Source organism: Danaus plexippus, chromosome 14 (genome assembly GCF_018135715.1).
Source record: "Danaus plexippus chromosome 14, MEX_DaPlex, whole genome shotgun sequence".
Taxonomy (NCBI): Eukaryota; Metazoa; Arthropoda; class Insecta; order Lepidoptera; family Nymphalidae; genus Danaus; species Danaus plexippus.
In genome coordinates this window covers 6138367-6163717 of record NC_083546.1, presented here as the reverse complement: position 1 = coordinate 6163717, position 25351 = coordinate 6138367, and the positions used below count along the sequence as shown (strand labels likewise).

Below are 25351 nucleotides of genomic sequence, written 5' to 3'. Positions count from 1 at the left end.
TTAAAACAAATTTAAGATCATAATGAGATCTAAGACTTGCGAGAGTAATCATTTAAATGAAACTACTATTTTTCGGATTATACTACGCGTATTTTATTATTTTAAAAACTACATACTGCCGACGTTTCGGTTTCCTTGCAGCAACCGCGATCACTGGCGGACGAGATGTCAAAACAATAAAATACGCGTAGCGTGATTCGAAAAATATTAGTTTTATTTAAATTTAAATCAACTATGTTTTCCTATTTTCATTATAAAATATGATAATGAAGTAGGTTATTGTTATTATCATATCATTTATTGCAGTTGGTGCTCTAATTTAATGCTTCGCTCAGAAGTTTTAAACCTTTTCCACATCACCAGATATATGCGAGTTGATGCGCAATAATCTCTGTCGTTTGTAGTTTGACCGATGAATGATGACCATAACAATGATGGATTGTTTAAAATATGGCAATATTTTGTTTAAAATATACAAAAAAAAACACATTTTTAATAGCATAAGTTGTAAATTTAATCTAAATATATGTATATAATGTTATATAAAAGGTTAAAAGACATAACCTAAAAGATATGTCGTTCTTAGTGAACTAATAGCGTACCTTAATATGATTTACCACAGTCGTGTGTGGTTTTGTCAGGAAAGCTAACATCTCTTTAAGATCCTGTGTTATTTAGTATGTGGCTCTCGACAAGACACTCAATTGATGTTTCCGATTGACTGAACAATGTATCTATATGAAGTTGATATTACAATTTTAAATAAATTAAATAATCGTACCAGTTATACCATAGTTTTTATATTTTACGCCAAGCTGGGCAGGCCGTTGGACGGCAATCAGTTAATATGTCCTTGGAATACCATCAGTTTTGCAATGAAATAGTTACAATGTATGTACAGATATAATGTAATACGTATTTTGAATTTCATGTTACTTAACTCATTTTCTTAATCAACTTAGTATATTTAGTGATGAGAGTAAATTCAGCACAGCATAATCAGAGAAATGTGTAGAAATCGAATCACATACCCCTTGATTTTGTGAAGATCACGAACAGAATACAAATGAGCCGGTCCAATCGAACCCTCAGAGGATAATCGAAAAAATACGTTTTCTACGCACTTTCAACCATATCGAGTAAGCGTTTTTATCTGAATGAAGAATCGCTGAAACATGACCCAAAGACTGCAACTATCCGATGTATTGCGATACAAAATATTGCTTTGGTATAATTTACTTTACTTACTTAGGTATTTTTTATGAGAAATTTTTAATTTATTTTTACTCAGAAAAATGAACTGTGTTATAATAAACATGCAATTTATAATATTTCGAAGCTTGAAACAATAATAATATTTTCCTACTTTAGTAATACTCGCGGCTTCACTCGCACATCGAGTGTTATTTGAGCGCTTTAATTGAGTTGAGTTCCATAGTTGTAGAGTTACTAATGAACAAACAAACATAAATACGATTTGATAACAAATTTTAAAATGAAACTGAACATAATTTACATTTCATGTTAAAAAATAAAAGATATGAATAATAATCATCTGTTATATATATTTAAAACTATCATGTCATAGTTCCAATTAATAAAAAAGTACAAATGGTTTCTATGGCTAATATTAGTGAGAATAAGGCACACACTAAATCGTTAAATATTTTAGTAGCCGTCCCCGCGGGTACAAGAGTTGAAGTTTTTGCAGCGTCTGACATCAGCTAAGGGTGGACAATCTCTGCCGTCCCTCGTATTCTGCCTGATTACATATCTGCTTCTATATTGATCACCCACACCACAGGTTACTGAACATGATGACCAGCTCCCCCAATCTGATACGAGGCAATCTTGAGCTGTGAGAGGATAATAATTGATAGCTTTGGATCGAAAGGAAGGTATACATTTGATATTGTGTGTAACTATTGAGACAATTTGCTCAAAACAAATAATTATGTTTGTGCATTGATATGTTAATTCATTATATTTGTTTTTTTTTTTTTGTTTTTGTTTAATTAGGGTAATTACTTACGCTGTAATTTATTAACTGCATGGTGGAGACGAGATCTGAAGTGTCGAGGAAGATGCCGTCCCAATCCAAATCGCCTACCATTTGCTACCGCCAGCACCACATCGTCATTGCTGCTTAAGCCAGCGCCATATTCCTTTGAATTTTCCCTGAGTACAGCAAAAAAAACTATTTTATTACTCTTATTTTAACATCTAAGATCATGAAAAATTATTATAATATTAAAATGTAACAATTTTTTTTCGGAATTACTACGCGAATTTTATTATTTTACAAACTACATAATCCCGACGTTTCGGTTACTTTTCAGCAACCGTGAATCTCGTCTGCACGTGATCACGATTGCTAAAAGAAACCGAAACGTCGGGATTATGTAGGTTTTAAAATAATAAAATTCGCGTAGTAAATCCGAAAAATGTTAGATTTATTTTAATGAATGATCGCGAAAGTCTTAGATCTCATTATTATATTATTATATTTCTGTCGCTTTAACACTTAACGATAATGACGATCGGTAACAGTAATTAACGTTTTGAAACTGTCTGCCATTGTGAGATATACCTCGATTAATTAAAATATCGTTTACGCTACCATGGAGGCTGTAATTAAACAAATTATACAAAAATATTAGAGCTCTTTCCTTCAGAGTTCTTAGGTATCTTTTGTTTTTAGCATAATTAATGTTCAGGTAAGAGCGAAGGAAATGAAAATCATAAAAAAATATCCCGTTAATCGCTAATGATATTTTATAATTACCTTAATTAATTTGATTGCTCCAAGCGTTACTTTTCTAGGAATGAAGTATAAAAATAAAAATTAATACTTTTTTTATGTAAAAGTTGGCAAACGAGCGGACGGCCTACTAGATGGACATCCGCAACATAGATGTTACGGATGCGTTGCCAACCTTAGTTGTTGAAAAGGGAGGTGTGGGAATAAGGAATGACAGGAAAGGGTGGGAACAGGGAAAGGGCAACCGGCTCTTTCACTCATCTGACGAAACGCAGTCTTTAATGACTACTTCACGCCAATCTTCTGTGAGAGGATGATACTTTCCCGGTCGAGCCAGCCTATGTTTGAGCTGCACTTATTTGACCGTAGATAGGCTCTATCACCCATAAAATATACTTACATTAAAGGCGATTTTGTTACAACAAGCACATTGCTGTCATCCTGCTTATAGCCTGGACGTGCAACTTCATCTTCTTCCAAATTTTTTAGATCTGCATAGTTTCTAGTGGTATCATCTTTAACATAATTTTCTACCAGATTTACTTTTCTTCTGGGTGAGTTCATAGACTTTTCTTTCATCTTTATACTATTGAATAATTCCTCTCGGATCATGTCGTTTTGTTCTCTAATTGAATACTCCTTTATCTGTGAAAATCGAATATAAAAAAAATATACAAATTCAAAACGATTTTTATTAAATAAGACGTAAAAGTTATAATTTGCGAATGCTTTCTTATCTAACTTTATATTTTTAACAAGATTTGTTTCCTTATGGAGCTGATACACTAAAAATGAAATATTTGAACAATCAGACACATTTTGTATTCAATATTTCATCGGTAATCTACGTTCATTTTCTTTTTAAAATGCGGTCAAGAAATTCTATGGATATATTTTCGGTATCTTCTTTTCTCGTCTGTAATACCTTCAAAAACTCAATCTTGGCAATAGGGGGAAGTTCACGTAACTCTGGATAATAGAACGCGGCAGATGGGTGATTAGGCTGTTGTGGTCTATGTTTGCTGACTGGTTGAAAAGATTCCCAGTGAGGTGCTGTGAACGATAAACCGCTGGCCGCTCCGACATCTAGAGGCTCAAGCTGGAATAAGATTTTGATTGGAATTTATGTCTATGACAAAAGAAAATATTTATTTTATTTTACGTCATGGTATCGTCTTGCCATCAAAACAGTAACGAAACAAAATAGGTTAGAAAGTTTTCTAAAAGTATATATATATGATTATGAAAGGAAATGAAACTCTTACATCAAGTGTGATTTGATCCACCCAAGACGAATCCACGCAGAGTTCCAAGCTGTCAACGCCAATAAACCAATCTGGAGACGGTATAAGACGGCACGCCACTGATATCTGAGGTATTGTTACTTATATAATGAAAAATCATAAATAATTTAAGCAATATAAAAAGCAAAATAAATAGACCTTAAGATATATCACTGCAATCCGATCTTTACGAGACTTTAAATATAAAGCATTAGAACCGATAGTATAATTACTAAAAACGCATCTGAGAGAGAATATCAAATACTTGTATGTTCATTATACGCACCAAGCTATACTCTCCATCCAAAAATACTATATTTCCAGTTTCGCCTGTCCCATCACCAACAGCTGGGGCAAGAAACTGATCATAGACCCTTTCATCGCCGTCACCTTGATTCAGCAATTCCTCCGGCTTACCGAAAAGAGCGAAATTTCGCATCGCCTCACTCGCGACTTCACCCACACGATAAAGATGGTACGAAGAATTGTGAGATTGTCCTGTAAGACATTTTAATAATGAAATTCATATTATTATTGGGCATTAGTTTTAACTCAATGTTTTAAAAAGATAAGTTATCTAATTTGTTGATGCGTTATAGTTGCTAAGTTTAAAAATCACCAAATCGGTCTTGTAGCTTTGGAGTTGAACTTCTTTGGGTAAACCTATTCACATATACAAAAATCGCATTATATGAATGAATATTTTAATCGGCAGTATATATAACAAAGTTTAATTGAAAATCTTGTTTTTCTTTAGAATTCAAACAATTACGCAAATTAAAAATTAATCGATAAACTAGCAAAATTGAATAAGAACAAGGAAATATTAATTCGAAACTATATTTCCCGTTAAGTTAACTTTCACGTGTATTCGTTTATAACGATTTGTATAATATTTTTTTGTGTCGATACTGTTATAAATTAGGGATACATCGAACATTTTATAAGGTCCGCTGTCCGCATCTGTCAACAACATAAAAGCTAATTGAGGACAGCTATTGCGCCTGATAAAATACAATAGCAAAACACATTATTTGTCAGAAAATATCGTATAATTTAAGTTATTGTTTGAATTCTCGTTTACTGGTGTTAAACATGGGCCGTAATTAAAATTGTAGTCATGACAGATTAAGAGAATTATATAGTTTCATACGCGAAACTTGCATGTTTGTGCTACTGTACTAAAAATGGGGATGTTTAGTTTCAAACTGGCATTATTATTTTAATTTTAAGCCGCTTTTAAAGATATCCTAACAGTCAATTCTAAAAGAACATAGAACTTTATAAGATTTTTGTTAAAGTATTTTGGATTTGTTTTAGAACTATATCTTATATGAAAACAAATAGGAATATCAAAAAAAAATACTGGTATGGCATTATGTGATTATATATCAAAAACTGAAGTAGTCGCTCGAACACAATATTGGATGGAATTCATTTTTTGCGAATTTTATTTAGTGTAACACCGGTGTAACGGCAGTCAAGCCTTTAAATATTGATCTATCTCGCATGAATGGCATTCTCTCTTAGGGTTGGTTATACGCAAACGAGAAGATAAAACGCAATTGTTTATTTAATATATTACTTTATCTACTGTCGATTTTATATTGGATATTACAAAGAGTATCAATAAGTATTTAATTTAATATTTTAAGGAATTCTCTACTTATTTTAATTTAAATTAAATGAATTTTTTTTCCAAAAATTGTCATAATTTTTTTGCATCCTTTTTTTAATGTGCAAAAATCTCTCGTAGTATTTTGTACTATTAAATTAATGGAGCTTGGTGCCCGATTTTATGATAGTAATTAAATTTAGAATATGTAGGTCATTCAAGTCGTTCTTTGTGATTTTAAACCTAGTTTTAGAATCAACATTCTGTAACAGATTTTTTTTATTATTTTCAACGTAAAAAAATTGACCACAAAAATTTAAATGCTTTTTTTATATAAAAAAATCTTTATTTGTATAGAAATATTCATTTGTTTATTTATATTTATGTAATGATAGAACAGTTAATCTTTTATTTTTCGCTCAACCCTAGAGACGGTCTTCAATGATTGGAAGCACAAAAAGAATTTTAACGTTAAAAAAGGACATGCCGTTGACATTGTGTGTGTAATTCAATATCTTTTCATAATAAAACCTTTGTTCCAGAGTTATGTTTGACTAAATTGTGAAAGTAATATATATTTTTAAATACCAATACATAATCCTTCAATATTATATAACATGGTCATTAAAATGAAAGCTCGTTTTTTACCTTTACCTCATTTAATGAGTGAAGTATGTTCCTAAGTATAGAATAGGTAAATGGCAATGTTTGCTAATAAACTCTTTATTATTACGTTGATTATTTTGTATTTTCAATATCATTGTAATCGCCTTCTTGATCTTAATTCAATAACGTTATCTTAAAACGTTTATAGCGTGATGTACCTAACAGCGATCAGGTAAAACGAAGCGTCCGGATAACATCTCCCTTTGTGCAGAGGATGAAGGGAAGACAAATAAATATCGTCTTATCTCGAACGAGTAAACCCGCGAAATGTCACTTAACTTCGGAGATAGAAGAAAAACTTTTAGTTCCCCTTTCAAAGAATTCCAAAGCCATAGCCATTGTCTCTCCGATTGTCCTAATTACATAAATAAAAGTTTCCGCCGCCGAGGCATGTTTTTCGCCAAAAGAAATTACAAAACTTGTGTAATCGTTCCGATGAATTTGGTTTTTGTTTTTTGGAAATCAATTAGCGGACATCCTGTCTATTGTCTAACGATTTTTGATCTCCCCGCCAATTGAATAGAATAGACGACGTCCTGTGTCACACTTTTTATCACGAAATGACACAATGCTTGCGGAAATCTTGTTTTTATTCCTAACAGTGTGACATGTATTTATTTTATATGGATATTAACATTTTTAAAAGCTAGATATATTTTTGTACGTTTCGATATGCTTGTATTATGAAGGTAAACCTACCAAATAAAGGAGACCACTGTGCTTTGGGTTGGTTTAAAGGATAATCTTTAGGAAAATTTGTCTCACTCCATAAAAATTTCACTGTAACTTTATAAACAGCCGTGTCAAGATCACATCCTGTACAATAAGATGACCACGTGACAAATAAAAACAAAATGGCGACCATTGGCGATCGCACCGTCTTTAATGAAGGACGCATTAAGAGCTCAGGTAAATTCATCAATACTTAAGTCGTAATTTATATTGAAATTTTATTTCACGATTTCGATACAGTCGGACTTTCGTTTAGACGTTTAAATGCCGTCCGATTTCCGCGTGCGTGCAACGTTACTGAGGAGACTTGATGAAATTTTCTATTTTGAGTTCTCACTGCTCCTCATACGAAAATAAACACAGGTTGACGATCTTTATCGAAGTGAATCGTATCATTTTGTATTACGGACATACTTATGTCACCAATGAAATAAATATGATGTTTCTCCACTATGATTTTACTTTTAAAAGCTCATGTATGTTCTGGACCTATGCTCTTCTTTACAATGTATAGGATAATGGATAGCTTTTTAAAATGTTATTATACTTCTTATTATATTGAAGTTCTAACAGTTTTAATTTCAAACGTTTTTCGATACAACGTAAATATGTAGTGTTTTATTATAAACTAGCGTCTGAAAATAACGAATAATAGTGAAGAAAAATTGGATCCTTAAATAATAAAGAAACGTTGAGCGGTCTCAGGTGCCGTACCGATAATTCCTCTGAAGAGTTTCATGAGGGTACATTAAACCCACTTCAAGTGTCCGAAGGATTGATTGATCGAAGCCTATTGGATGGATAGTAGTCACTTCTTCCCAGTAAATAAAGCATGTACATGCTTATATTTGTTATGTTATTTTTCAGTTAATATATATATATATATATCCGTATATATTTTTGTGGCAAAAACATTAATAGATAATTGTGATAAACAAACAGTTGTTTATTTATACGTTACTTGGTTCTTCAATTAAACTAATTGAAAATGTTACAAGCACAAAAACAAGTATTTATTTACAAACCTTTGATGCCGCAGAACGGGTTGTTAATTTCTGTGGAATGTTATTTCAATAACCAAAACAAAATTTCCTATATTTCAATGTTTTGATAGCTTTTGACGCATGCATTTTTTAACACACTAGATATCACCAACGTTCGATACTCGTAAATGATAATCAATATTTCAATAAGGTCACAAATTTTGAAAGGGATTGTTAATAAGTTGCGATGTTATTATCGCTAATATATTACTTCTGACACATACACGATAATTATTAGCGTGGCTTTTTGTTCTGTATTGTTGTCAATCATTCTTTGTTCGGTTGTTTGTAAATTCTAGTTCAAACTGAATAGCTATTAATTGTTATTAAAGAATAAATAAATAAAGATATTTTTGTTCCTCAATAAGTTGTTTGTATCGTTGAAATTACAACCAAATTAGATAACTTGGAATCGTGACACTTAAACTTTAGCATTCAAATTCCTTATATTCCTTTAAGATCTTTGAAGTTCCGCACAAATAGAGCTGTATCGGAAACCGACTTGAAGCTATAACGGTAATAATACGACTTAACAGCTAAGAAAATTATAATAAGCAACAATAAACCCTATGGTATTCACATTAGGGCCTTAATTGGTTCGATATATTTACATGCGATCGCAAATAAGACCAGAATGTGGAATTTAAATTGATTCGGTCAATAAAGTAACAGCAATTTATCGAAAGTGAATTTACGATCTGCGGAGTTAAGTTTAAACTGAAATAGTAAAAAAACAATACCAATAGTAAGTCCTAGCGTGTATACTTTTAAATGTACCTTGGTTATTTCGTTTATGTAAATAAAACCTTACACCGATTCAATATTTCGAAAAATATATTGTTTTTTATTATCCGATTTGATTAACTCGTTTAATATTTTATATATTAATTCCTAATACAAGTGAAATTGTCTGTTTATAAATTTTCATATTCTTAAGAATGTAAAGAAAAGGAAAAGAATTCTTAGAAATTTGATAGAGTACAAGGAGACTAAAAACATGTTCATACTATTATTAGAATTTTGAGTTTTTATAAGAAACTGAGAATTCAAATAATCAATAAGTATGGATCGAATTCATATTTAAATTAAATTATATTAAAGACCGAATTTGTGCACTAGTTTAATTGCAAACTACGAAACTGGAGCAGAGCTATTTAATTTATATGTCACAGAACAATTCCAGCAGTCACAAATAAACAGTTGAAAAGGCAAATAATTGAACTCTGTCGTTCATGTGTATTTTGTCACGAAGTGGGAGATTAGGAAACACTCACATCAGATGTAAAACTACTTGAATTAAATTAAAAATTTAAAATATACAAAAAAATTTTTTCTAGATACGAACGGTATCTACACCTCAAATATCTGGAATGACGCATTTCGGTCGTTTTAAAATTGGAACCTTCGTTCTCGCATTTTTGAATTAAGAATCGTAAACATTAAACCTCATTTCACTATAAATTTTAATTTAATTTTAGAATAACTGTAATAATTGCAGCAATAACATTAATATAAACGAGCTTAAAGTTTTTAAATATTTTCTTGAGTTCGTAACATGGAATGTAATTTGGACATAGTGTTTACGTTTCTTTTGTATATTCACGATACATACTAATTTACGATAAACATTGTTATAATATCATGTTTAAATAAATGACAAGCATTTAGGAAAAATCACTATGTACTGCTCTTTGTATTCATACGTATTTTAATATTGAACACAATAGACAGCTACATACATGCTTTTGCACATGGTATAGACTAGTGTGTATGTCCCTTATCCCCTTATCATAATACCTTTTGCATATTTAAACGCTTGTGCAGATACTTGTGGAAATATCGCAGTAATATTATCTTAATTTTTTTTCGTTTATTTTTAAAACAGAATATAGATTATAATAAAAAATTAAAATTGAGTAAATCTGATAATATTTTTAAAGTAAGATTAGTGATAAACAATATGACTTCATATATAAATATATATTAAGCAGAAAGAGAAATTATTTAATATTTATAAAATGATGCCTTCATTGTGTTATATTTATAATAAATAATTTCATTATATAGGCATTGATAAGCAAACCGTGTAACGTGGGTAAAATTATCTTTATATATTATGAGATGGACAAAGGTCAGTAATTATATGTATATATATATAAGAAAAATGGCGGATTTTTATGAACATATTATGTAAATTACATCCCATATATCACCACCAAACTTATATCAAGTGTGTATTGACCATTATTGTTTGTTTTATATTAAAGTAATATATTAAATTAAATCGACTAACAATACATGTCTCTGTAATAATCACTCAATAGTGCGGAGTTTCCATATATATAGCCTATTGAATAAACGTCCGCGGGTTCGCAGACAGCTTTCTATGGAGCTCCTGAACGCATTAAATATTCGAGCTGAGTGTCTGTTAGTATGGCTACAGGCAACGGAATGGAGCGTGCGATGACTAGAAATTTCATATTTAATATCCAGCCTCTTCTAATTCATATCTTAGAATTCTTTTTTTTTTTTTTTGTTACCAAAATGTCAAACAGCCAGACAAAAGTATCAACAATTCGGGTTGTGTAATTGGTTTTAGTCCCATTTACGATGTGAACGTAACATTAAAATGTACGTCATCGTAATTACTTGTTATTATGTATACAATAAAATGTTAATTATCTCTGATATAGTTAATGTAACGTCGGTAATAACATTGTTTTAATGTTACGCACCGAAATAGGTAATTGTGTCGCGTTAGTGGGTTTACAGCCTTATTAGTATTTATGAAATAGCTTATTAAGACTTAATGAATTAATTACTACGAGTGTATATGCATACATTATACGCGTTCATATAAATATATGTAGTTTGATAGGCGTTATAGATAAGTATAGTATATATGTTAGAGTGTATTAAGATTAACAAATAACATTATTGCTAGTTAGGTTCCTTAAAAGGGTTATATAAGTTTAAGCATACAATCCGGGGACCCGGAGTTCATTAGATAGAGTGTAATGTAGCAAAATAAACATTCACATGCACTGTAATGGAAACAAACTCAAGAAAGGTCGGAAGCAAAGACCCGTCTGTAACCAACCGCGACTGGTGCCACGGTGCGGAAATTGTACTGGCAAAGAGCAGAGGATATGGTAGTTTAGGTAATGTTTATTTAGTATACAAACATAACAGCCACGGAGTTACGTGTGACGCTTGAGAGATGGATTAAATCAAATAAACTTTTCAAAAGCCTCACTATTAATTATACATTGAAAGCTATGTCGAGATATTTCAATCAAATTCACTGAAATGTCTGTCATGCGGTATTTAAATCATCAAAAAATTCCATGGACTTCCCCCGTTCGTACAATAGTAATGTAAACACGCGTAAATTGCCAATTAGTCCGACCTTTTCGGTTTTGCTAACCACCTGAGTATTAATTGCCCCCTCGTGGTTTAACTCGGTTGGACGTTGCTTTGATCTAATTTTGATATCTTTTATTTATTGAACATGTTCTGACGTATGTTGTATTTATTATTTATCAAATGGTAATGTTTAAAAGCAACGAGTTAAAATGATTTGGGTTATATATATTAGTTATTATATAGGTTTGTATTGAAATAAGCAATTGTATTAATCTATTATAAAACTTTCCAGAATATCTTAAGGGGCTAATCCGTCAAGGGTATGTCAGAGGAGATTATGTTGTAATGGTCAGTAAACATTGTCATAGAGAACGTGATCGCGCTCCCCGCAAAGGGATCAAGGACTTTTTCTTTTTAACAGCCCCTTCGGAAGCGTGTCCGCCAATATTGTATAGAATAATTTTAGGAATACAATCTTTTGTGAATATTTTATAAAACTTTTTGTCACAATCGTGATTATTACTTTTTGGATTTTCATAACAAACCAACTTGTTATTTATTTCCGGTTGTTTGAGGCAGTTGTTTTAAAAGATAACCATCAGGATTTTCGTTTACACAGATAATTTAGAAACCTTTCCGTTATTATTAAAACACGCCCGGAGATCACAGATAATATAAAATGTGTATAATTTTTTTTATATTTGAGTTTTAACCTGATAATTAATTGAAAAGTCATATATTTTGTATGACACTATGCGTTCCTGATGGATTTCCCGCATCAATTCAATTTAGAATAGAAAGATTGATTATGACGATGATCAATCAAATTTATATTTCGTTTTTTTTTTAGATTTAAAACAAAATAGACGCTTTGAATATCGACTGAGGGAACACATGGAAAAGCTTATTTATTCTCATGAAATTTAAAGAAATAAAAAATTCTATTCCTTTCTGAGAAATTTAAGTCTGAATGCCTTTTAGTGTAACATTTTTAGCATACAGAATATTATTTGCATTTTATTAAGATGAAACTGTTGGAATTTCTGAACTGAGTATTCTGTACACAAGATATTAAGTTTGTCCTCAAGTTTGTCCTTTGTTGTGTAGTTGTTAACCCTTTATAACGTGCTCACTGACGGGACACGTTTGGAACTTTGAAATAATTGTGTGATGTCCCCCAAATTAACAGTAGCTCTTGAGACTTTGGGTTCCATTGAAAATTTATCTATGAACAAATATGTTATCCGAAACGCTGGATTGTATTACGTGTGTGACCTTAAGTATGGCGATAAAAGGAATTTTAGTAGAAACTTTACATTAAGTGTTAATACTTAATGTAATTAATTAATTTAAGAAAAAAACAATACAACAGTTATACTCATATTTATTTAATAGAAAGATATTTTTTTCTTTTCAGTTTCTACTCCGTGTTGATAATATAAAGAACATTCATTAGTTGTGAGGTCATAAATTTGACAAATTCATATAATTGAAACGTCTTCGAAGCCAGTGAAAAAATTATATATTTAATGAAATAAGATAAATGTGTTTAAGATAAGAAGACAATATTAAATAAATGAAGGTGAGATTTTGTTATTAATTTCTTTATTACGACAATTTATTTCTTTGTGTTAATGTTTTTCTTCACTGCTTTCATAAAACTATCCCTGGTTGTGAAACGTAACATCAAGGATTACAGTAATGATACCGGAACCTTAAGATTCCATTCTCATGTAAGAGAATTATTAGTATTTTAAAATAATGGTTATTTTTCTTTAAAAATATATTTTTTTGTTCTTTACAAATAATATATTTTTATTAAAACATGATTTTTTAAATACTTATAATTACCAAAAAGCTCTACATTTCGTCCTCTAACATTCTTAAATATATCAGAACTTTTATTTATACCCCATACAAAATAATGTGAATGTTATTCAATTTTGCTACATAGACAGATGTATCTACATTTATGTAATTTTTTTGTCATCATTTTAGGCTATTTCTTAATCATTTTGTAAAAAAAAAAATAATAATCAAGGAATACATTTTCTTTAATTTACTAGTATATGAAATATTATTGAAACAACTTTATAGTTGTTGTATTATTATTATCATATGACGGTTGTTATACTGTTTGGATCTCAAAGCCCCGTCCTATTAAAGGTAAAGGCCAAGATATTAATCCGTCATAACGTCCATTCCAAGCACTATTTAGATATAATTTTGAATAGTTTGAGTTGGGATGACAGCGAAATGTCTTAAGACAAAGATTTGTTATGAGAATAACAAATGGCTGTTATAATATGAAGATGAATATATATATATCGATTTATATGTCGTAAGATTTGTTTAAAGTTTTGATTACGTGTTAAATTAAAACATCAGGCAAGTTTTTAATATTTTTAATAGTTTGATAAGTGACATTTATGTACGGTTATGATATTATTAGATATCTTCGGAATGACATATGTAAAAGCTCTTGATATGTAAATTATGTATCAATTAATTATTAAGAGTATGTCAGGGTAAACGAAATTGTCACATAATTACATACAATGACTGACTCGCTGTATGGGTAAAATATGCCATTGTTGTGGAGGTCACTTAGTCAAGATAGTACTTAGGTGGGGTTATTCCTTATTAATATTAAGTAAGCGGGTGTTATCACGTTTTTATCTAGTCTATTTCTTCAACAGTGTAATTCATATTATTATCTCAAATTATAATATCAGGGAATAAGAAATAGCATAATTTTTCGTATAACATGTTTTGCATATTACTGATAATGATTAACATAAAGTTAGTACATACGAGTGTGTTGAGATTTTATTATTCTTTGTGTTAGTAAACACCGATGTTAGTAAATGAAGAAAATATAATAAATCACCTTTAAACCGAGCCCACCTGAATCACAAAGACTTTTATTTATTGGTTTCCTTCCCTTAAGGTCCTAGTACAGGGTACTTTAATCTCTCAGAACAGTCAATGACGCCTCTATGCGAGTGACAGTATACAGAGTACACTTAATTGAGGTTTAAATAACGATCCCTATAGAATAAAATCTTCAAGTATCTGCGATGACATACCTTCGTAAGTTGAGTACATTGATTAAAGTCAAACAAAAAAAATATTTTTTTGAATTTTTTTTTAAAAAAAACTGTCTGTTTTTAAATAAACTGATTCATAAATATAAATTATGGTAACTGTGGATGTGATCGAATTATAAACAGGTATTTCCTCTTTAAATTTATGCTTTAATTAGGAAACCACAAAACATGTGCTAGCTTTCATATCAAAATAGCTAATAGGATAACTGGTCAGAATATATTATGAGGTTAAGCTTCGTTATATCATATTTACGAGTATACAATTTTTATATAATTTATTTTAAAAAACTCTATACATCATATTTTATTTATTATAAACAAAATTTGCTGATGAAAAATTGGTGACTTTGGTGTCATATAAAAAAAAATCTCATTATATGATTATGAATTCTTATTGTATTTTCTTAATAAGTGTTGAGGTGGCTAAAACAACTCAATGTTACCGTGATCTGTAATCAATACTGTAATCTCAGTACTGTTGTTTATGCTGGTGATAACGATAGAATGATAAGAACAGCAAAATTCCGCAATTAAGTTCTCTGTCACTAAGAATATGTCATCCGTTTTAAGATTAATATAGTTTTATATCATATCATAAGTAATAAAATAATTTACGAACAGATAAAATTAAATTGATTCATATAATTTTTGTTATTTTAATTACGCTCATATATAAATGAATATCTATATTTATTTACATATCAACATAAATCATTTTTATTTTTTTTATAATCGAAATTAAATTAAGAAAATTTATTGGGTTTATTAGAACATAATTTAAAAAAGTTGCATATTATTTCAAAGCTAAATAGACATTATAAAGTATTCTTTTACAAATGTACGTATGGAACTGTCAATATATATGTATAGTATGTAAGATATCAGATATCTTTCAAAACTGAAAAGATCATAAAATTAATTAACACATATTTTTCATGACGATTGTATATCGGTTCTTGACATATAGTCTCACTAAAAAACGCTTTGAGTTATGTGTTCAATACTGGACGTAGAGTTTATAAATAAATAAAAGTTACAGTTAAATTTATTGTAAAGCAAGACTCTACACGAAAATCACGAACTGTAGATACGCTTAGAACAATAGCATCTGTTCGGGACTTACTTGTGCACATAAATCAACTCTCTTTGGGGACACGATTTCTAACCCTCAGCCGAATTCAAGCTCACATCTGGAAACAAAACGGCTACAGATTTCCACTTACTTCTAACAAATTGTTTGTTTTCATTTTATTACGAAATATGAAAACCGAGTAAAGCTCTAGGGATTGATATGGTGTTAAAATAGATGATATATAATTTTGTTTAACAAATAAATAAATAAATACATATAAGTTGCGTATAAAATCTTATATATTTTGATGTTATTTCAAAATTTATTTATAAGTAATTTTAAGTTTTAAGGATTACATATATTGAAATGTAATGCAAACTGTGAGTCAAAGGCCATCCTTTACTTGGTAAGACGATCTTGTTAAGAAAAACGTATGTTAATTTAGCTACTGAATTTCAAACAAGCATAAGCAGAAATGGCCAAAATTTTCTTGTAGTTTTTGAAGCGAAATATTAATAATGCTGTCTGTTATTCTGCTTAAATGAATTTAATAGTCCAAGTGTATAATGAGAGAATGGTCCATGAATTTTCAAACAAGCCAAGAATTACTCATCGTATATTTCCGGAACGACCTCTTATTTAAGTTTTCTACTTAATTGTTTTATTTTTATTCAAGAATAAGACGTTATTTGATAATAATTTCGTTTGAAACTTTGTTGTTAAGTCGTATCTATTTAATATTCTGTCGATACGGTCATAAGATATTCTGTATTGTCCTCTTTTAAAATTTTAAGTAAATAAGAAGACTTTGTAAAAATATTTTAACAAATATTATTTAAGTATTATAAATGATATAACGAAGTGTTTCTTTAAAACAACAGACCACAAAAAAGTATTTTAAATTTCTTGGATCTTCTTCGTATGCATTAATATTCATATGCATAGTCATAAAATGTATTCTTCTGAACTCCTAAGAATAAAAGTGATAAATAAATTTGCTTTCGGCATCTGTAATACCAGATTTTGCCCGTGGCTTTGCCTAAGCTGAATTTATGCTCACATCTGCATACACACACTCGCAGATCTACGTGTACACAGGAATTGTGTGTAATACGAGTGTAGCTACATAGGAACATTATTTATATATAATTAATTAATCCGTCAAATAAGTACATTAAATTTATTAACAAATATTTTGAAAAATACCACTAAAGATCTGAAAATTTCCGAGCATACCTCAAAAATAGTCTTTTTGATTACAATTTACATATCAAAGATTAGAAAATTCTCTAAATTTCTGTCACTAATGATCTCATTAAAATTTGTCTAAAATTATGGTTATAATATCACTATGAAATAAATTTAAAGCAAGAAACTTTTTGAAATGTTACGTTTAATTTATTTTATTTAAAAGCATTTAAAAATGGGAAAAAGGATCATTACCTGAAACAGAAATTAAAACAAATATGAATTAAGATATTAAATTTGCTGTCTACAATCTGGTTGAAATAATGAAGGTAAAAATTTATTCTTTGGGTTGCCATATGTAATTTTAAATGTATGTATGAAATATATTTTTATACACATTACATTTTTATACACATTATTAATAAAAGAAATTTTAAAGATGCATCTCATTAAAAGCTCTCATAAAAGGGAATATCCTTTAATAACTTTCATATTTGAGAGCTTAAAAAAGCCGTTTCGTTTTAATAAATGTAAGGTTTACATTTTCATTTACTCGTTACTTTTATCTTTGTTTACTTTGTTTACTGCCAGCTTGCTTTGGGTATGTAATATTGTTTTCATTAAAATGAAATAATAATATTTTGATTTATATAAAAACATGCTATGGTATGTCTTTGTTTGTTAAAAGGCCTTGGTTTATTTAGACACATATTTTATTTGTTGTATCCACGTTTGACCTTTTGTTGAGTTTTCTTTTGTAATACTTCCCAAGGGTTTCACACGTTTTATGTGTTCAGAATAATACTGGATGTTTGTATTTTGACAAATTATAAAAAAAAAAAAAATAATTGGATTTTTAAGATAGAGGAGATATTTAATGTATAAATAACTTTTATCGTTACCTTTTATTTTTCTAATTAATGTTGTTTTATGTTTTTGTAGAGCATATAACAACGCCGAATGCTTTATTTTATAATAATTAATAATTTTGTATTTATATTTTTTTTATAAAATTACCGAAGCTATTAATTTATTTAATTGAAAGCTGACGGTGATTGAAAATTATCCTATCTGATGGTGAGTAGAAATTTACCCCTAGATGTTAAACGCACTGTGTCGCGAGTATTTTATATTAGTCATTTATTTTAACAGTACTATATTTAATTACCAGTTTCGTCTTTTTTATCTCTATATTTTAGATTCATGTTAGCAGTTTTAACTAATCGATTCTATAAATAACAGCTTACAGAAGTCCATATATGTTGAAATATATTTCCTACTAAGTTTTAAGATATAATTGGTCTTAAGTTCACCGAGAAATTGGTCTATTACAGAAGTTTTATACTAGTCCAGTTATATAATAAAAATAAAATACTCACAATCGTTGACCTTTGGCACTCAGAGAATAAACTGGCAGGACACGCCTTAATTAGTGGCCAGCCGGGATTTACAAATGGACCAAACCGCTTTCTTTTACGAGAACTTTGTCCGTATTTTCATGAAATAGCCGCAATTGGTTTGGCTTTGTCAAAAATATTTGCCAACCCATCCACGATTTAATTAAGTTATTTTCATAGAAGTAATAAGTAAGTACAATTGGAATGAATTCTTTGAAAATTTATTTTATATGCATATTTACAGCTCAAATGTAATATATTATAGGACGTAATTTTTTTCTTATCCTTTAAGAAACTTTTAGTTATTCTCGACTTATAGTTTTTCTATACATATTCAAAATAACACTTGATAGATTGACCAGTCAAAAGAAAAACGTATTACCTGTCTTTACTGAATCTCTCCGGTTGTTGATCCTTTAATACTTTTTTTCTTGTATATAACGTAGGTGAATTTAATATTCAAAATTGCTTGTGTATTTACTGTTTGTATTAATTTTTTATTCGTAACAATTTCCTTCGTTTGATTTAGTTTTTGCTGTTGTCACATATATCTTTAATTTTGTTAAGAAATAAACAAAGCTTTATTCTTAATGAACATTTCAAGAACAGGAACGTAATATTCTTATTAGCTTCTTATATTTTATTTAATTAAATTTGCTTAAGCAAAAAAGTATTGCATAGAGTATTAACTCAAATCTAATATTGTGAGGTAAACTTAATAAGGGAGCGTAAAACGTTATCGCGGTAGTATTTGGATATTATTGTAAACAGTCTGAGTAGGGTTGACAGCGAGTTATCTTAAGATGGGCCAAGATTTATAGGAATACGTGGAAAAACAAGGATTAAATTACGCAAATAATATTTAAAATAAATTACACCGACCTTGCTAATTACACATTGGGATTTCCAACATGAATGAAGAAGTTAAAGATACTCTTTTAGTAAAATCGATCACTTATTGTACAGATAATTAAAAAGGAAATAGTATTAAAAACATATTATGAAAGTATATAGTTATAAAATGTTAAAAAATAAGTCATTGTTGATATTGACATAAATTAATTACATTTATATAATGATTTTATACAAATTAATCAGATATATATCAGCTATATACGAGTGGAGTTTTTTTCATAAATTTTAACTGAAATGGTTAACAAAAAAAAAATGTTTAAATGATACATGTTAAAAAATGAAAAAATAAAATCCGCGGAGAAATCGTACAAATGCGTGAAAAGTATAAACGCAACACATCTGCCAATTCGAGCGAGTGATGACTGTTGGCTTTGGCTGCTTTATAGAGTGCCTTCACTTAATATTACCCCTACTCGTCGCCCGGCTGTAATGCAACATGGTATAGATAAGTGACAAAATTTTTGGAGATGTAAAATGTTTGACTTAAAAGAAAATAACAATTCTGTCTAATAGGAAGAGTATAAAATGAGGGTGCAGTTTCAAGCCACGTTTTAAAATTTATAAAATAGATTTAATTTACGCTAAAAAGAAATTAACTTAGGTATTAAATCGTGTTTATATAATCTTTTAGTGAAACTGTTTTAAAATAACGTCATACCTAATTATTAAGTGAATAAAAAATAAATAACAAACATTTCTCTCTTAAATAAAAAGTCCAACTAGGATTTGCTATTTATATTAAAAGTTGTATCCACCTTGTAAAGTTGCTTTTAAAGCAAACTGAATTCCCAAGAGGAAACAGAAAAAATATATCTAATGGTTATTAAACGAAGCAATGGAAACCTTCAAAATATTATCAAACAGACTGGACGAAGTGCAATATTGGCGATTTTATTGCATTAACGTAGACAAAATCCGCCGACGCGACGTCGTTCAACCGTCATCTGGTGCGAAGACGATTCTGTGGAAGAGCATTTTTTTATTAAAAACTTATTACAAATCAAAGCGAAATTGGAATTGTAATAACGTTGTTTTCGAAAATGAATTTTAAGATAATATAAAAATTTCTCGTTTTAATTTTATTTAATGTAAACAAAATATTTTCAGAGTTTTAAATATTTTTTTTTTCTTACAAAAGTTTTTTTTTACGTGTCTACGATATAAAATGAAGGGATAAAAAAAAATTTGATTTGAGTTGACACAAAATATGTTTCATTAAAATAATCGTAAAAATAATTTTTATAGCTTTACAATAATCTATAAGGCAAGTGTAAATGTAGGTATTATAATTTAGAAAGATGAATTTGATTAATCCATGTATGACACTAAGGCCTTCCCTCAATTTGTTATCTTTAATATTGCGAGTCCGAAACTATTAACAAGCTTCACCTTTGACCTACAGTTCAAGCACGAAAGAGCCGAACTTACAGTAATGAATGGGCAGTCGTGGGTAACGATTGGAAGTGACCAATTCCTTTTGGCAACTCAATTCCCTGTTCAAAAAAAAAATTATATCTTAAAATTTATTAAGTAGTTCATTATAGAAATACTCATAGTAAGTTTTTTGTAAATAATATGGGAATTAAGTAACTTAAAGTAATATGTTCGTCGAATTTATGTTTACTTTTAATTTAAATGAAACTAGTATTATTCGGATTTACTACGCGGATTTTTTCTTAGATTATCATTACTTTTTAATTTTTCCTAATATTAAAGATAGCTGTGATTTAGTTTGTATAAAATAGTATTACTGAGACTGCAAATTTTCCGAATAATATGTGTATAGATCACATCTAAATCACTGAATCAATATATATTTTTTATGACTTACACAGCCAATAACGTTGAAAGCATACTCTTTATCATTTTATGTCTGTATTGGTTTTGTTAAGTTGTAACCTTAATTAACTGCCTGAATATGTTGTGTATCTATTGCATGTCAGTTTACAGCTGGTCGCGGAGGAGGTGTAAAGCTGAAAGTGATTGGCAGAGTATCCAGATCAATATAGCGACGGTAAAGACTACAATGAACTTACCATGTTGATTTTAATTTCTTTCATTCTTCTAATTAATTTACGTGACTCCCTTGTACTGTAACTCAGATTTTAATACGAAACTTTCATCTTAATGACTGTATTATGTGTTCCATTAACATGAGTTGAAAATTTATGTTCACAGTTGATTGTATACTATGATGTTATGAGAGTATGGATCCCATTATTATTCCCATTTAAAAAGTATAACATTAAAACTGTTATTTAAATCCCGGAAGCGCAACATTGTGCGAAGATTTTACATTTAATGTTTACCATACTACTTTTATTATTGTATACCCAATAGACAATTTTAATTTCTTATTAGAATATATACATGTTTATTTTATATCTTACTTTCTAAACATGTTTTTTTATGTGAAAGATGGCAAACGTGCAGATGGCCTACTTGATGGGCAGTAGTTACCGTCGCCATGGACATCCGCAACAAGATTTGCGGATGCGTTGCCAGGTTTATTGTTGAGGAAAAGGGAGGGGTGGGACTAAGGAAATGGCAGGAAAAGATGGAATCGGAGAAAGAGCAACCTGCTCTGTCACTCATCGGACGAAACGCAGCCACTTTAAAGGCTACTTCACGCCGATCTTCTGTGAGCGGGTGGTAATTCGCCGGTCGAGCCAGCCTCTGTTCGAGCTCTAGTAACTTGACCATACCTAGGCGTACTACGTTTGCGCTTGAAGTATACTATTAAAATGATACAGAAACAGAAGTTTGGGCAAAAGTCGTTTGTGTAATCAAGCCTAAATACAAAAAAATAATTTATACTAATATATAAAAAACATGGTGTATTCACAAAACATTGATAAACATGTGAAATTATGAGTCCTCCCTTTTTAAGTCAGAGATTAAGATAAAAAAGCGTCTCAGTTGATTAAAAGATAGCATATTAAGTAGTCAACGTAATAAATATTGTGTAGAACAAGAGCTTTGTTTGGTTAATCTAAGTATAATATAAATAAAGCGCTGCTGAGTCGCTTTAAATATACCATATATCAAATGAACTTTGAGAATTACGCAGCACACATACTTAAGCGTTTGATCGGCTTAAAACAACAATAACATCCATTTAGAAGTTCATGCAATAAATCTAGGTACCCCGGGGGACTTCATACCTGAATTTATCCTGATTTTCAGTACAGCGGGAAGAGGAAATGATTATTATTTTTCTGTTACATATAATGATATTTCGTAGTAATGTAAAGTTGATAACTATAATGGTCTGAAGGCTATAAAGTGAATAATATTTTTTTATTTGTTTATGACACTAATATCGTGCTTTTCATATTAAAAATTTTACATAGAAAATCCTCTATTTGCTGATAAAAATATTAGCAAGACAGATATTGAATATTTGGTTGTTTAGTTTTGTTTACTTTTGAATGTACGTTTTTCCTCCTTCAAATTTCTGAGTATTGAGACAATATTAACTTCTAAATATAAAAGCATGTAGAAAACTTATTTTTTAATATAAACTTATAAAAAAACATTCTTGTGAATAAAACACTCGTTTCTAAGAAAGTTTATATTTAGTCATGGATTTATCTTAAATCTGATAATATATTTTAGCTTGTAAAGTGAGTTTTAGTTACTTTTAATAGAGCTCATCGTTAAATTCTCTCAATTTTATAATAAAGTTGACAGCGACGGATGAAAAATGTAAATTTAAAATATTATTTTTAAGTATTCATTATTATCTATAGATGAAGGCAGTTATATTCAGTATAAGTTATATTCTATATATATTAAATAAAATGATTATCTTTTGTTAATGGGATTTTTGAATACTAGATGAACACTACAGTTCTAACAGTTATAGATGTCAATATAATCACTGTTGAAACCTGCTCGTCGTTTTAGGAAGGAAAAGTCTAACCATTGCTTATTGAATAATATTTAAAATTTATTTTTGCCAATCGTGTGTATCTATCTACTATATTTTTTTCAAGTTTATTGAATTTAGAGATTTTTTTTAACAAATCTTTTATTAAAAAAAGAGAATTGTTGAATTTTCTAGCCATAAACATACCGAAACATCATATAAATGCAATGTTTTATAGTCATTTAAAAGTTTTACAAGTATGTTGTAACGGGGGACAACTCTTTAATTGAGATTTTTTAAGATTATTTGCGTTGAAGAGAAAAATATTAACCCTTTGTTCGTGGCGTTGCATAAATGATCCAACATAATAGTTTTCATATCTTTTAACAAAGGGAAATTAACCTGTTGTATTCCCCTTGCAAATTTTAATATTTATTGTATTTTTTCTATTTATTGCACTGTGATTGAATTTTTAGTTTTACGGAAAGGTTAATATTAGGTCTTTTGAAACAATAGTAAATGTTAATATTTTTGATATTTACTAAGAATTTTTTTCACCCATCACTTTAAAGTTATTATCACAGCCGAACATATTAAATACGTACGAATATCTAACTTTTATAAAGCATACTACTTTAAAACCATCGATTTATTGTGCTAGCATAAAAGAAGAACAAAGGAAAGAAGATTTTTCCTCTAAGTTATAAAATGGTTATGATGGAGTGCAAGAAACAAAGAAAGTTAGAAATTAAAAATCACATTACATTTTATATTTTACCACAATATTACGCAGTCAGTAAGGAAAGAGTCTGAATAATACTTTCTGTAATAGACAGAATGAAATTTTACTCGATAAGTTGTATTTCATAATCTATTCTTCAAAAGGTAAATACCCTACCGCCATTATTTATTCAAGTGAAACATATTCTGTTAATGGCATAATAATTTTAACCTCTCGTAATTGGAAAAAAATATGCAGTTTAAATATAGATGCTTTCAAACTGGACGTTAATGTTATTGTTTTAATTTATGCCCTATTATTTCGTGGCATAAACATAGTTTACCGGCAGAAAGTATTCTTAATGTAGGTTATTTATCAAGTTACGGTTTCTGTTAAACAAAAAAGGACTAAAGTATTTAACAAATCCCTTTTTACATCCGCTTTGTCATCATGAAGTGACATGCTCTCAAACCCTTAAATCGTCTACAAACATGCTCGCACTAAAATGCGCTAAAAGTCTGGATAAAATGAAAATCGGTTTCCCTAAAATATGTCCTGTTGTGTTCAGACAGGTTCAAAAATTCCTTGTTACCTGTACCCGAGTTTTATACATGATCTATTGTTCGTATCTGTGGCGAGCGGTCTTTTGAATAAGTGAGAGCGATTTACTGTACAGCTTCAGGTTTTAAAATCTTATCCTATTAATATAACAAATGGATATAAAAATGTGTGTATATATCACTGAACTCCTTCTAAACGGCTTGACCCATTTGAATAATATTTTTGTATGCACTTGTGTGGCGCTTAGATGGTTGAGATTCAAAAATTGGCCCAGCAGATGGCGCTGCAGTTGGTACGAAGATTATTTAAAATAAAAAAACTATTACCTAGGTTGCTAAATGTATTGTTTGAACATACTATACACACTCTCTGAGAGCAAGTCTGATATTCACGTGGACGGAACCGCCGGCAAAAACTAGAATATTTATAAAATAAAAACATGTTACAATTGATTATAATTTTAAAGCAAAAGGAAACGATTCAAGTGACCAATTTGATTTCAGCAATGTGAAAACGACGCAGACATTTTACATTAGACATACTACCGCTAGTCTACTAGAGAAAAACGGGACCATGAGGAAAAGAACAATAATCTTGTGATAAGCTTATGGCCTCCTGGCCGGATACTGCAACTACTTTCCTTGGAATTCCTTGTGACTAGTGTTCCGAGAGATAGTTTTGATGGAACGTATTACTAATTAACTTGTTTAATGAGTATCCGTTGTTTCTCTTCTGCTCGATCACTCTACTGGTCTGTTTTATATATATATGAATGTGGGTGTCATATGTGACTTTTTATTTATATTCATTTGTGTTTGTTTATCGTCTAAAAAGTAATAAATTGATTAAGATATTAAAAAACCCCTAAGATAAGATAAGAGTTGAAAAAACCCCTATATTTTCGTTCTACCACTTGCAACTTCCTAAACCTAAGATTAAAATTGATTCACTACATATAGTACTTATTGTATATAGTACCTATTGTAAAATGACATTACTTAAGCGATATATATTCTTACATATATTTTAATATTTTTTTTAATATATGTA

At 29.6% G+C, this 25351-nt stretch overlaps 1 protein-coding gene and 1 long non-coding RNA gene across 2 annotated transcripts; one reads left to right on the top strand and one right to left on the bottom strand.

Annotated features, from left to right (window-relative positions):
* Positions 1-1545: 1545 nt before the first annotated feature.
* On the bottom strand, positions 1546-7357 carry LOC116769662 (spondin-1-like). Its single transcript, XM_032660819.2, has 7 exons — positions 7025-7357; positions 4331-4542; positions 4027-4131; positions 3687-3860; positions 3162-3406; positions 2033-2178; positions 1546-1856 (listed from the first exon to the last, which is right to left on the bottom strand). The coding sequence occupies exons 1-7, from the start codon at positions 7242-7244 to the stop codon at positions 1669-1671; spliced, it is 1290 nt and encodes a 429-aa protein (XP_032516710.2). The 5' UTR covers positions 7245-7357; the 3' UTR covers positions 1546-1668.
* On the top strand, positions 1761-25043 carry LOC133319151 (uncharacterized). The gene is made up of 3 exons (XR_009752838.1): positions 1761-1898; positions 12884-13048; positions 24805-25043. It is a non-coding gene; the product is annotated as an uncharacterized LOC133319151 (long non-coding RNA).
* Positions 25044-25351: the final 308 nt, after the last annotated feature.